Genomic DNA, 15295 nt, shown 5'->3' with positions numbered 1-15295 from the left:
GCTATGTCGCTGGATTCCCACGTAGTAGACGGCGGTTCGCGTCCTGGATCCCAGTGGCTTAAAACTCACGCCGGGCGCGTGTGCGTGCGTGCCTAAGATCCTGAGAGGAGGATAGAGGAGAAGGGATTGCGGCGTGACCATCCCCCTTTGGGTGATTTCTCGCTTTCTGTCTCTCTGTCTCTGTCTGTCTGGCGAGCGCACGCGCCCTATTGCAAAAACCTCTCCAAAAAAAAAAAAAAAAAGATCCAACTTTAAAGTTCAGAATAACAATTCCTTTAATTTCTTTAGTGTTGCCAGCCTCTATTTCATTCTTTCACTTTTCCTAACTCCTCAGATTGGACAATTTTGGAGAAGAATAAAATTTTAGGGGCTAGCTGGTGGTGTGGCAAGGCAGGATCTTACATGGCTGACTGTGTGGTTTGAGTCCTGAACCTGGTAGCTTGAAAAACGCACCCCGTGCATGTGTGTGCATGCCCAAAATCGTGAGAAGAGAATAAAAGAGAATGGATTGCAGTGTGGCCATCCCCCTGGAGGCGGGGAGGGGCTTTCTCACTTTCTATCTCTCTCTCTCTGTCTCTCTGGTGAGTGCACAAGTCCTGTAGTAAAAATTGCAAAACAAAACAAAAGAATGAAATTTTAAAAAGGAACCTGGGCTCTGCCTTTTGGTCTAAGTTAAGTCTTGATGCAAAATTCAAAAGAGAAACTGATTAAGAATTTTAATTAGGGGTGGGACCAGCATATGGCGTAATGGTGAAGTTGTCGCTGGACTCCCACATGGCAGACTGCAGTTTGAGTCCACGCCAGGCATATACATGTGCATGCCCAAAATCCAGGAGGAGAATGAAGGAGAAAGGATTACAGCATGGCCATCCTTCGGGGGATGGGGGAGGATTTCTTGCTCTTTCTTTCTGTCTCCCCTTGTCTCTCCAGTGAGAGCACACACCCTATAGCAAAAATCTCTCTTAAAAAAAAAAAATTTAATGGGGGCCAGCAGATGGTGTAAAGGTTGCATTGCTGGACTCCTACATGGTCAACCGGGATTCGAGTCCTGGCCCAGTGGCTTGAAACACACCAGGCATGTGTGTGTGCATGCCCAATATCCTGGGAGGAGAAGGAATTGCTGCGGTGTGACCATCCCCCCTGTGGGGGTGATTTCTCACTTTTCCTTTCACTGTCTCTGCCCCCTCCCCATTGCTAAGACAAAAATATCTCAAAAGAAAAAGAATTTTAATTAGGGTTTTTGAAATGTAAACTAAAGACAAATGTCTATTTACAAATGGAGTTTTGAAAGTAATAAATGACCCAGGGCTCTGTCACAAGACCCTAAATTGCTCTCTGCCAAGAAGTCACCACCTCTTGATGTCTGTAGTTTAAGCTTTCCAGAGGTGGTCTAGCCATGAGAAATTTTAGGCTTTAGGCCTTGAAGTTTGAGGAGAAATTAAAACCTTTGCAAGTAAGAACTGAAAGTTGCAATTTTGATGTCATTGGAGAAAATTGCAAGTTTTGATTACTCATGATAATGGAAAGGATCAAATACACAGATAAACCGAAGCAACACTAACAAAAAAACAAAAAATCAGGCACACAGTAAGGATACACTGAAAATTGCGGTGCTGGGACTTCTTGTGGAAACTTCAATTAGCCAGTTACTGGATAGTCATAGGGAATAAATATGCTGCTACATTTCTCAGATAGAAGATTCAAAGACTTCCATAATCTGTGACCAATCTGTCTTCTCAATTCTTTTTGTAAATTTTTGCGAGAGAGTGTGTGTGCTTGCCAGAGAGAGAGAGAAAGCAAGAGAAAGAAAGTGAGAAAAGACCTCCCCTGGGGGGGGTGGTCATACCACAATCCCATCTCCTCCATTTCTCCCTCCTTCCAGGACTTTGAGCACATGTAGACATGTGCCTCTGAGTGTTTTTCAAGCTGCCAGTTCCAGGACTTGAACTATGCAGTAGGCCATGTGGGATCCAGCCGTCTCAACCCCCCTGCCGCTGGTTGACCCGTCTTCTCAATTTTATTTCTGCTTCAAACTAACTCCCTTCTCCAATCTCTTCAGTTTTATCCCAAGTCAATCTTAGCAATTAGCAATCATAATATGTGATATTATGATCCCATACTTTCATGCTAATATCCCTCACTATCTCCTCTATTAATACATCGTCATGCTCTTGGCAAGCAAGGCTCTCATCTTCACATTTCTGTGGGTACTTACAAAGCTCAGTGCTGGGCACATAATAAAGAATAGTTGAACATGGCCCAGGAGGTGGCACAGTGGTAATGCAACTAGACCCACATGGAAAAGGTCCTGGGTTGGCTTCCCGAAAGCTGTCTACACTTGGTCTGCATGCATGTGCCTTGAGACGGAGAGTGGATTATGGTGAGAGGGTCCCTTTGGGAATGGCTATCTCCATTTCTGTCTCTCTCTGTCTATCTCACAGAATAAATAGATGAATAAACTTTAAAAAAAAATAACAGTGTAGTTGACCAAGGCACAATGAGAGCAACTGACCTTGATTTCACAATGGCTATTGTTTTATAAACATATGGAAACAACAGAGTGCGCTCTGCCCACCTTAGTTTTACTGTGAACTGAATGAGGGTTTTAAGTACCATCGGCCTCTGAGGGTGGGTTGGCATGCATGGCTGTCGCTCAACCACAAATGAGCTAGATGGAAAGGAAATAAAGCATATCATTTGAAAATACTGAAAACACTGACAGACTAAACCACAGAGGAACAGGATGCGATCCTCCCATAAAGTCCAAATTTCCTACACTTAGAAGATGCTCAAATTCCCATTAAATTCAAATCTTTCCAATGACTTCTCATAATTACCACAAGATAGAAAAATGCCTAAAGATTGTCTCTAAGTAATAATAGTAAGTAGTTCTTGATATACTGAACCGTTGATAAAAGTACCAGTCCATTTTTATCATATTAAACATAGAGACTATGCCCCTCTTGTACTAAATGTTAGAATTTCTGGTGTATATCAGTAATTCTTTCTTTAGATGAACTTATAAACACCAAAACTATTCTTAGCCCTGCATTTTTTGGATATGCACTTCAGAAGAAATTCCTGAAATCTTATCTAAAATCTAAGAAACTGAGCTGTCGGTGAATGATGTGGCTTAGCTCATGGAAAGCTGAGTCAACCGGTGGGACAAGCATTGGTAAATAAATACTGAAAAGTAGAAATGCAGTTTCTGGAACTATCTGGGGCTGTTTTCTCGTCTCTGAGGCTCACTGTTAAATGTATCCCTGCTACTCCTCCACCTAAACACCAAAACCCCAGACAAAGTGTCCTTAACAACCTCACCAAACTGAGGATGCCACAAAACTTTTATATTAATAGCCACTTACTTCTTGAAAAGGTTGTAGATCAAGAAGGTGACTCTTTCTAGCAGGTGCGTTCTTTGCATTGGAATGGGGTCACCTTCATATGTCATTTTGGTAGATTGCTCCTCTAATTTCTCCAATTGCCTTTTGAGTTGGAAAAGACTTTCTGCCAACAGTGTAAAGCTATAGGACAGCAAATGAAAATTAAAGACAGTTTGGCCACTTAACAATTGAGCATGTTAATAATTGGTCATATCTTAAAAATACTAAACTACTAAGTAATTATTAAGTGAATTATTTAACTCCAGTTCAGGTTAGTGGTGGTTTGTTGTTTTAAGCTTTTAAATTTTGTTTATGATAGGGAGTGTGCATATGTGTGGATTGTCAAGAGAGAAGCGTGAGAGAAATACCCCTAACAGGGTTTTGTGACATCATGATTGCCTTTCCCCCTCCCTGTAACTGGTCAAGATCCTGGGCACATATGCACACATCTGGCATGTTTTCAAACTTAGCTGGGGATCCAAACCCATGGCTGGCCATGTGGCTTCCAGCTGTGCAGTTCAGTTTGTTACTGACTGCACCACTAGGCTGAGCTTTTTTTCTTTTGTCTAACGACAGCTTAAAATTTTTATTTTCTTAATCCATGTTTCTCAATACACGTCATATAATGTTAAATGTTTTCAATCTTTTCTAATTTATACCTTCAATTATAGACATCCATGAAATTTTATCAACCCCTGAAACCAAATCCCTTTTAATTAAACTTTAAGAATCACATCTATGTTAAAAATATGGCATTCACTAAAAGAATGACAGAGAAAACTTAAAACTATAAAATTCATGATATGAGGAATAAATATTGTGTATAAGAATACTAAAGAAAAAAATAAAAATGTTCTTCCTCTCCTATATATATATTTTTTCAGAGATTTTGGCTATAAGGCATATGTGCTCACTGGAGAGAAAGAGAGAGAGAAATTGAGAAATCATGCCCCCTGGGGGGGATGCCATGCCACAATCCATTCTTCTCCATTCTCCTCTTGGAATTTTGGGCATGCATGCACATGCACCTGTATGAGTTTCAAGGTCCTGGGTCTGGGATTCAAACCGTGGTTGGCTATTTGGGAGTCCAGCACTGTTAACCACTATGCCACCTGCTGGCACCTCCAATATGTATTTTTACAAGTCCTAAGTATTCCTGAGCATTGGTCAGAAAAGACCAATGACTTTCTGGAGAAGGGTATAATTAGAAACACCTGCCTCTGATATTTATTTGGAGTTATACTCACTATGTGGTAATCTAACCTCAGAAATGAAGGTGGATGTGTAGACCAGAAGTTAAGGAAGAGTAAGACTGAAATGGACACGGAAGGGGCTTCCAACCACAGAGGCCACCCATCTCATTAGACGTGGGAAGTCCATCTGTTCCTACAGCATCTTGTTCTACTTCAAGTATTTGGAATACAAGGTTGTGGAAAGAGTTGTCCTATCCCAGCTGATTTTTCATTTGAGCACAATGATTAGGTTTTTGGGAAAGTCATGATGCATTTGTCTATGTTTTTCTATGCAAAAATGCATTATATTTTCCTGACAACCCAATATTTACTTGACTTTTATTGCTTCCTTTATTATCTTGTTTTCACAACAGAAGAGTACAATGTGGTTAGGAAATCAGTATCTCTCTAAGGAAAACGAATGCTTGAAAAAATGAGGGACCAGCAGTTAGCGTAATGGCTATATCACTGAACTCCCATGTAGTCAACCACAGTTTGAGTCCTGGACCCAGTGGCTTAAACTCACGCTGGGCGCATGTGTGTACGTGCCCAAGATCCCAAGAGGAGAATGGAGGAGAAGGGATTGCGGCGTGGCCATTCCCCCTGGGGGGGTGATTTCTCGCTTTCTGTCTCTCTGTCTCTCTCTGTCTTTTTGGTGAGTGCACGTGCCCTATAGCAAAAACCTCTCAAAAAAAAAACAAAAAAAAAAAACAACTGAGCCCAGCTCCTTACTTTTCTTGAGAATGCCTGGCAAGGCAGAGCTTTTAGTGGGTTACTACATATTTTCATTTTAATTAATTGTACTCCTAAAAAGCAGTACTGGATTTTAATTGAACATTTTTCTTTTTTTTTTTTTTTGTATTTTGTCAATTGTTTTTCCTTTCTTTTCTTTTTTTCCTTCATTCCTGTCTTCTGCCTTTCCATCTTACTATTTGTTAGAGGGCACATAAACTCACTGGAAAGACAGAGAGATAGAGATAAGGAAGAAATCATCCCCCATGGGGGATGGCTAACCCACAATCTTTTCTCCATTTCTCCTTTTGGGATTTTGGGCATGCATGGTCCTGAGCCCAATGTTCCTCAAGCCACCATGTTTGGGACTTGAACCACCCTGTTGGCCATGCAGGATCCAGTTGTCTTAATGGCCATACCACTCACTGGCCCCCAACTGTTGTTTCAATGAGATGATTTTACTTTACATTTATGAGGCAGAAAACCCTGCAGCACTTTTATCTTCTAATGCAAAGAACAGTATCTCCATTAATTATATGTGCACATACATAGAAAGAGGATGCCATCTTGTTGTTAACAATTTGAGACTCTTCAAGAAATTTAAATTGACAAAACATGGGTGTATTTATGGTGTACAACATAATGTTTTGACATATACACACACTGTGGAATGTGAAATCAAGCAAAACAATATGCATTACCTCACGTGTTTTTTTCTGGTGAGAGCGCATAAAATCTATTTTCTTGGTAATTTTCAAGTATACCATATGTTATTAACTAGAGTCACCATGATGCATAATACATGTCTTGTCTCCTCCTGTCTAACTGAAATGTATCCTTTGGCTAACATTCTTAAAATCAATTGCCATGTGGAAAACTAATGTTTCACTTTGATATCTTAAGACACACTGAAAAGGTTGAGCTATCTATTTTCAAGATTTTGAAGCTAGTATTTATTTTGTCCTTAAACAAAGCATATTGCTAGTTTCAAATATTCATCTGAGCCCTTAAGATTGGTATCTTGTATGTAAAACTCAAGCAGTTCTTATGCATTCTATAGTTGCTTCATATCTTTCACCCAAAGGAATGAAAATTAGGAGCATGTGTATAATTCTATTTGTTTTCAACTGTAGTGTTCCCAGCTGCTAATAAGCCTTCATACACTGAATGAAGTGGCATTCTGGTGTCACCCGCACTCTCTCACTGAGTGACACTGAAGTTTGAGACTTCCTGTGGTTTTCACTAGAAACTACAGTCAATTCGTTTTACCAGTTTTGAAGCTGGTCGAGACCATTATGGAGTGGACCCCCGATGCAGGCGATTTGCTGCCGCCTCTTCCAGTCTTGCAGCTCTTCTGTTAGCATGCTGTTCATTAGCAAGTCCGTTTCATTTACTATTTGTGTCATCTTGCTCAGGGCTTCCTAAAAAACAGGTGACTACTAAAGAGGTTTTCAGAACAACCAGTCACTCATAATTTACCCCGTAAGACAACTGGACCTGGGAGATAAAGGTTTGCTTGGTATTCTGGTCACACAGTAGCTTCTGTTTGCCATAGCACTACCTCTTCAACCCATTAAATAATGGCAACGAAATGGGGGGAGGCTTTCGAAAATGAGTATTATGAAAAGACTATGCATGGATTTCAATTTTTTTTTTGGACTAAATCAAACTCATACTTTATTTTCCTTTAGCCATTGAAGTCCTTTTGCAATGTTCTAAAGAAAGAACAATAACTACAGTTTAACATTCTTGATGCCAGCAGATGGTATACGTTGCTGGATTCCCACATGGTTGACTACGGTTTGAATCCCAGACCTGGTGGCTTAAAACTCATGCCAGGCGCATGTGCGTGTGTGCCCAAGATCTTGGGAGAAGAATGGAGGGGAAGGGATTGCCATGTGGCCATTCCCCATGGGGGGTGTGATTTCTCACGTCCCCCCACTATTTCTCCCTCCAGCAAGCACATGCATTCTAAGGCGAAAATCCTCTCCTAAAAATTTTCTTTTTAAAAATTGTTTTACTTATTATTATTGTTTTTTAAATTTGACCAGAGAGAAGGAAAGCGAGAAAGCAAGCCATCAGGTCCGGAACTTAAACCTCAGTAGGCCATGTGAGAGTCCAACACCTTAACACCATGCCACCTGTTGATTCCAGTTTAACATTTAAAAGTATGTTTCAAGACAAGCGTGTTGAATTTGTAATCACTGTGATAACAACATTGAATCTTGTAGTCTTTTAGTCATACATTTGCTTTTTAAAAGGATATTTATATGTTACTTTAAAAATAAATAGGGTTACGTATCTATTTGAAAATGTACTAAAATTTGAGCCTTTCTGTATTAACTTTTTAAATTTTTATTTCTTTCTTCCAAGAGCAAAAGAGACAGAGAGAAGGAGAGATAGCACCCCCAAAGGGTCCTGATGCTACAATCTACCCCCCGCTTCAGCCAGCCCTGAATCACGAGCACCCAAGTGCCCAGTGCACACAGGAAGGTCTTCACACGTGACACTGGAACCGCCCACATGGGCCAATGCTTTATGCCGTGCCACGGTTTATTCTATGCCGTGCCATGTTAATTTCTATCAGGACTTTATGCAGATTTGGGGAGGGACAGTGAAGTGTAACTATCGAAAGCATAAGGATTAGAAGATGTGAATTTCTGTCCTGGCGTTGTCACAAGCTATATGAATCTGGCCAAGACATTTCATTGCTGGAACTTGGTCTTCTCATCGATACAATCAACTGAATGGGCTGAATAATTTCCTACGGACCTTCTATCCTTAAAATTTCTTTTTTTTCTTTTTTCAAGAGAGGTTTTTGTTCTAGGGTGTGTGTGCTCGCCAGAGACAGAGAGAGAGAGAAACTGAGAAATCACCCCCTGGGGGCGATGGCTACACTGCAATCTCTTCTCCTCCATTCTCTCTGGATTTGGGGCACACGTGCACACATGCCTAGCATTGAGTTTCAAGCCACTGGGTCCAGGACATGGACCATGTGGGAGTCCAGCTCCACAACCACCACACCACCTGCTGGACCCCAGATTTTTAAAGTAGAATAAAATGGCATATATAAAATGTGTAGCATAAGTTTATTATACAAAGAATATTGTTTTAATTGTGAATCAAAATCTGATGCATAACTGTCTACTTTTATAATTAATTTAGAGTGAAAATAAATATTACACTTATTTGTGCGCATAAATTCCTGTGTGAAAAGTAGAGCTGAACTTTTAGAAATGAACTATTGATTTATCAGTGACTGGCTAAGTTTTCAAGGAGAGATTGAAAATTGAGATAGAGATCTTTTCCCCTCATTTAAAATATTTCACTGAGTCAGAAAAAAGTTTTTCCTCTCTCTGGGAGGAGGTTAGATTGAACATGTTCATTTGTCAATGATCTAGCAATTTAGAAAATTGCTTAATGCAATGTCATTCAGAGAAGAAACAAGAACACTTTTCTTTCCTTCTTTTTTTTTTTTTTTAGAATTTTAATACTTATCAAGTTATGATTTAATGGTATTTGAGCGTGTTCTGGGACCCATCTCAGCATATTAAGTACAGCAACTAAAACAGCCATGTCTGAAATAGTGAGAAATACAAATAGTATAAAATATCTACCTTGAAACGAACATTAGCTACAGTAAATGCATCCTGTAAGTGAGGTAAATAGGCTCCAGGAAGGTCCCGGTTTGTAAACCTACAGAAGGTAAAACGTGGCAAACACTGGTTCTATTCCTAGAAGTGTTGCCCTTTATTCATTCAGTGTAAATGACACTGATAAAATCTGAGAGTTTACTTCTTTTCAGTAGAACTAGATTTAGAAGAAGGGGGAAAATAGGCATTAGGCCAAATTGAGCTTTTTGACAAACCTTCCTCTTGAAGTCGAGGCTGTTAAGCATCTCTTGCAATGTCAAGACTTCCTGATTCATCAGGGCACTGTTCTTGTCAACTTGATCTGCAAAGGAAAACAGATCACATTTAGAGTCCTCTCCGAGTCAAAGCTCTCTCTCTATATATATACCTGAAAGTCAAGTCGACTTCAATCTGCCATCCTAAACCATCCTTGGACAGGAAGAGGGGCCTAAGTAGTAGAGACTAACTGGGTGACTCAAGTTGGACTTGCAAGTTAAGACCTGTGTGCTCATTTTGCCAAGATTTACATTCAAGTATATGAAGAGGATCTCTGTATCTCATAAACCTCGAGGGAAGACCAATCTTCAATGATCTTTTTTTGGTGGTTGAGGGAAGAGATGAAAAGATTTTGTGATATTAATATATGCCTTCCTGGATACCTCTACATTAATGGTTACCATGGTTGCCACAACCTTGGTTGGTTTAAGAGAGGAAGGGAACTTGCCTTTGTGCCCAGGACTAAATTATATTTGACTTTTTCTTCTGCCTTTACCTACCCCTCCCTGCTCTACTTAGTCCTAGGGGTGAGAGAAACTACCCAGGAGAGTTACAGTTTTATCTACTTAGTCTTATGAACTAATAAAGATCGATTTTTTTTACTTTCCCATTTTGCAAAACAGGTTTGCCTCACTGTAAAACTAGAAGTGAGAGAGTTGCAAATAAAAATAACTATGACTCAAAAGAATACCCTCCCAAACACACACATACACCCACACACACACCAATCAGTGATTTATCCTTTTAAATGGAGAGATGTACAATAAACATTACATTATTTAATTTGAACACTAAACTGTATTGATAGATAGCAAGTGATTGTTTACACTAACTGTTCATATCCACCAGAACTGAGGGCTGAGAATCCAGATCTGACTTGTGTAATTGTGAAAAAGAGACTCTAGAACAAATTTGCCTACAAAATAGCACTCATCACCAGGGACTCATTCCTGGTTGTAATAATTCACACAATCCTTAGTCCCTAAACCGTATATGTAGCAAAATTTTCCTTAGGTAGCATTTTATCAATTAAAAGCTTCATCAGTGAAGGCTTCCAGGCTTCACCAGCAAGAATATAACTTGTTAATCTTGTATATTTCATTTCACTTATAATGGGGTGGGATAGACAATAAAATACTTGTTGATTTAAGTTGTAAAAATTTTAAATTTTATTCATAATGCACATGAAGCATTGGAAAATATTAAGGTGACTCAAATCATAATATATTGAGTTACAAAATATTTATATTATTGGGTGGTCAGGAAAGTCAGGATGCATTTTTGCACAGGAAAACATAGAAAAATACATCATGACTTTAGTGACAACCTAACTCTCAGTGTATTTCTTAATATTCTGATTCTTTTTTGTTTATTTCTTTTTTTCCATGGGAGGGAGAGAGAGAGAGAGAGAGAGCCTCTCCCCCTGCCCAACAAGGTATTCATGCCACAATCCACTCCCAGTTTTAGCCAGTTCAAGAACATGGGCATACACGTGCCCAGAGTGTTCAGGAAAGTCTCTAGACATGCACCTAGAAACTTCCATGTGGGTCATTTTCAGAGAGAATTGCATTACTGCTGTGTCACCATCTCTAATTCTTTATTTCTAAATAATTATTTTAATTCTATTCATTATTATTTTTTTTTTCTAATTTAACCAGAGAGAGACAGAGAGACTGAGAGACAAAGAGAGAGGGAAAGTGAGAAAACAAGCTGCCAGATCCAGGACTCAAACTATGGTTGGCCATGTAGAAGTCCAGCACATTAACCACCATGTTACCTGTCAACCCTCCATCCGCCTCTAATTCTTAAAAATCCATACAGTTCACATATGAAATTTGTAATGAGGCTGCATACAATGAATAGTAATACTCAATTAAATTTATGGTTGTTCTAAACCCTTTGAGAATCATGGACCTCTTTACTAATCTGATGGAACCAACGTTTGTGCCATTGTGCCATTTCTTCCTAAGGAGAAAACTGTACATACAAGTGATTGTGAAATTTTTGAATAATATAGTATGGAAGATGCTATAAGAAAACCACAAGCATCTTACACTTCACTTTAAAAGAGTTAAATGTTTGATCATAATCATCCATACATACTTCAAGATACATTTTAAGCTCACATTTTTAAACATATATCTAATTTTATTTATTATTATTATATTTTAAAATTTTTCTAGAGAGAGAGAGACAGAGACACACACAGAGAGAGAAAGTGAGAAAGCAAACTGCCAGGTCTAGGACTTGAACTGTGGTCAAGAGTGTGAGAGTCCAGCGCTTTGACCATTCACACCACCTGCTGGTCCTCCTGCAAGCTAACATTTTCATAGAGAGAAATCTGTAAATAAAAGGTTGGAAATAAATTTTTTTAAATTAGTTGAAATAATTTTAGAATTCTAAAAAAGTTGCAAAAATAGTGCACAAGTCCCACATAAACTTTTTCTAGCTTTTTCTGCGTCTTACATAGACACAGTACAATCATCAGCAATGGTAAATTAATATCAGTACAGTAAATAAACATGAATATAATCCTATCAAAGATCTAGACCTAACTAGAATTTTTCCAATTGTCCCAGTAATTACAACATACTTTAGGCTATCAATCCATTATTATTGTAAACCTTAAATCTTACAAATATCCTCATTCTTTCCCTGCATCTCTTAAAATAAATCTAATTTTTTTTAGAGGTTTTTTTGCTCTAGGGCGTGTATGCTCGCCAGACAGACAGAGAGAGACAGAGAGGCAGAAAGCAAGAAATCACCCTCCGAGGGGATGGCCACGCCACAATCCCTTCTCCATTCTCCTCTCGGGATCTTGGGCACGCACGCACATGTGCCTGGCGTGTTTTAAGCTACCGGGTCCGGGACGCGAACCGCGGTTGACTACGTGGTAGTCCAGCGACATAGCCATTACGCTAACTGCTGGTCCCAATAAATATAATTTTAAACAACCAAAGAGAAAGTCAAATAAATCTCAATGTCCTTACATTTTTACAATTGTTCAAATTAAGGTTTTAAATACTTTTAATGTGAGGAAATATTTTAGAATAAATCTTTAGATTAAAATGCGGTACACAAAACTATGTACAATGTGATCTTCTTTTGACAACTAAAAAGTAGATATGAAAGTATGTGAGCATATGAGATAATCATGTATGCGGAAAGGAATACGTTTTGACCTTGTTTATCTGTGGATAGTGAGATTTCATCTACTGTTTTATCTTTTTAGTGCTTTTATCTATTTTCTAAATGTTTATGTATGAAGCACATTTCTACTTTACAAATTTAACAAACAAAAGAATGTAAAGTTCTCTGTTGAAAAAGTTGTGATTTTTTTGCTTTATAAAAATAATTAAAAATTATATTCATAAAAACACATTTAGAGGGACCAGCAGTTAGTGTAATGGTTGTGTCACTGGACTCCCATGTAGTCGACCGTGGTTCGAGTCCCAGACCCAGTGGCTTAAACTCACGCCGGGCGCGTGTGCGTGCGTGCCCAAGATCCCAAGAGGAGAATGGAGGAGAAGGGATTGTGGCGTGGCCATCTCCCCCCGGGGGGTGATTTCTCATTTTCTATCTCTCTGTCTCTGTCTTTCTGGTGAGCGCACATGCCCTATAGCAAAAACCTCTCAAAACAAAACAAAACAAAACAAAAAACACATGTAGAGATAGTAATGGGATTTCCATGATCATATTAAGCAATATTGTTACTTTTGTTTGTTGTATTAATGACATTTTAACTGTATAAATAATGTTTTTATTTTTTGGAGACACAGGCTAAAGTAAGAGAGATTTCTTTTTTTAAGAGGTTTTTGCCATAGGGTGCGTGAGCTTGCCAGACAGACAGCGAGAGACAGAGAGACAGAAAGCGAGAAATCACCCCCCAGGGGGGATGGCCACGCCGCAATCCCTTCTCCTCCACTCTCTTCTCGGGATCTTGGGCACACACACACACGTGCCCAGCCTGTATTTTAAGCCACCAGGTCTGGGACTCGAACTGCAGTCGACTACATGGGAGTCCAGCGACATAGCCATTTCACTAACTGCTGGTCCCAGTAAGAGAGACTTCTCATGTGCTTCTTAATGTACTTCAAATTACTTGGTTAAAAACATACAAATAGGAGCCGGCAGGTGGTGAGGTAGTTAAGGGCTCTGGACTCCCACATGGCCTACCGCGGTTTGAATCCCAGAACTGGCAGCTTGCTTTCTCCCTTTCTCTCTCTTTCTCTCTCACTCTACCCCTCTCTGGTCAATTTAAAATAAATAAATAAATGAATAAATAAAAAGTTAAGTAAAATAATTCTTTTAAAAAAACCGTAGAGAAGTAGGGCCAGCAAGTGGCATAGTGGTTAAGCTGCTGGACTCCCACATGGCCCACCGCAGTTCAAGTCACAGACCCAGTAGCTTGAAAATCACACTGCGCATGTGTGGATGCATGCCCAAAATCCTAAGAGGAGAATGGAGGAGAAGAGAGTGAGGCATGACCATCCCCTCTGGTGGGTTATTTCTCATTTCCCCTCTCTCTGTTTCTCTCTGCCTCTCTCTGGTAAGTGCATGTGCCCTCTGGCAAAGCCTTTAAAAAATACACACACACACACACACACACACACACACACACGTATGGAGAGAGAAGGAAGAAGCAAGACAAAGAAATACTCCTTACCTAAAACTTTTCTTCAAAATAAATAAATAAATAAGGCTCACCCAAATAAGTATATCAAATTTATTTACTTACCTTTGTCAGTAAAGAAGAAAGACTAGTCATGATGCTTTTATGTTCCTAGGTAGAATTATAGACAAGAACAGAAACTTACCCATTGTCTGAATTGTTTTATATCTGTAGTCAAATTCATCTTGCAGGTCTTCTAAGTATTTGGTGTCTTGTTCTGTCATCTTTACACAAAAGAAAACATACTCACTTTGTTGTTACGATTAAGCATGTCAATGAAACATCGTAAGTACCTTAAAATATGCTGGCATTTTTGTTCTCCACTCTATCCCAAGATTATATAATGAGGCTACATTCTTGAAGGGCTAATTCATATGGAACTTGAATTATGCTGGCAGAACCAGATGGAACTTGTTTTTCCAACTATTCTCTTTCTGCTTGTTTGGAAATGTTTTAGCATCTGATCCCTCATTTCTCAATTAGCTCCAAATAATGCTACTCGTATTATTTTCTTTAACTGAAGGATATTAATTCTTTTATTCTTCCAGAACTCTTGGGTCATTTCATATAATTTCATATCAATGTACCAACTATTACTTTTTGCTTAAATCTAATTTCAAATATGCTTTAGTTTGACAAGCCAGCCTAAGTATTTTTCTATTTCTTGAAATGTATTTTTCCTTCCTCTGTAGCCCCTCTTTGTCTCTGTCTTTAAGAATTTTACTTTATTTTTCTCTAAACATGGTGATATTTTCTTGCTCAGACAAGAGTTATTAAATATTAAAATCTGGGCTAAAGACTTTTTATACTTATCTCATTTAGTCCTCACAACACCCATGAAGTCACCCCCATCTTTACAGATGAAGAAGAGGCTTATATGATCAAAAGTAGCTTATTTCTTCCAGGTCACACAGCTACCCAGTAAGGAGTTCACTGGGAAAGTCTGGAAGCCTAACTCTGACCCCGCACTTGACCAAAGCTAGATCTACTACTTTCTAGATTTCAGGTTCTTTTCCTTTCTTCTTAGAAAGCTGAATTTTCAGGCTAGCCAGTAGCATGGTGGTTATGGCCGCTGGATCCCACATGGCTGATTACACCGTTCGGATCGAGTCCTGGACCTGACGGTTTGAGAAACAACGGTGGGTACATGTGCAAGTGTGCCTAAAATCCCCAAAGGAAAAATGGAGACAGGATTGCAGTATGGCCACCCCCAATTGGGGTTGATTTATCCCTCCCCACCCCATCTCTCTCCAGCAGGCACACACACTCTCTAGCAAATTAAAAACAAAACAGAACAGAAAGTTGAATTTTCTGTTGCCTGCTTGTTCTAGGAAGTCTTCTTTAAGGAAACATACCTCTACCTCCAAT

General features: G+C 39.2%; 1 protein-coding gene across 4 annotated transcripts in view; it reads right to left on the bottom strand.

The window, feature by feature from the left end:
* The window catches only part of STAT4 (signal transducer and activator of transcription 4), a 137074-nt gene that overhangs the window by 33507 nt on the left and 88272 nt on the right, over positions 1–15295 (bottom strand). For all 4 annotated transcript variants that reach the window (XM_006147813.3, XM_027771552.1, XM_014587579.2 and 1 more), the window contains 5 exons: positions 14073–14151; positions 9216–9301; positions 6617–6768; positions 3366–3524; positions 2576–2668 (listed from right to left, as the gene is read on the bottom strand). In XM_006147813.3, the coding sequence (XP_006147875.1) occupies positions 2576–2668; positions 3366–3524; positions 6617–6768; positions 9216–9301; positions 14073–14151 (569 nt within the window). The remainder of the gene's footprint in view (positions 1–2575; positions 2669–3365; positions 3525–6616; positions 6769–9215; positions 9302–14072; positions 14152–15295) is intronic.

The sequence above is a fragment of the Tupaia chinensis genome, unplaced genomic scaffold (assembly GCF_000334495.1).
Source record: "Tupaia chinensis unplaced genomic scaffold, TupChi_1.0 Scaffold000225_1, whole genome shotgun sequence".
NCBI lineage: Eukaryota > Metazoa > Chordata > Mammalia > Scandentia > Tupaiidae > Tupaia > Tupaia belangeri.
This window is presented reverse-complemented; position numbering and strand designations above follow the sequence as displayed.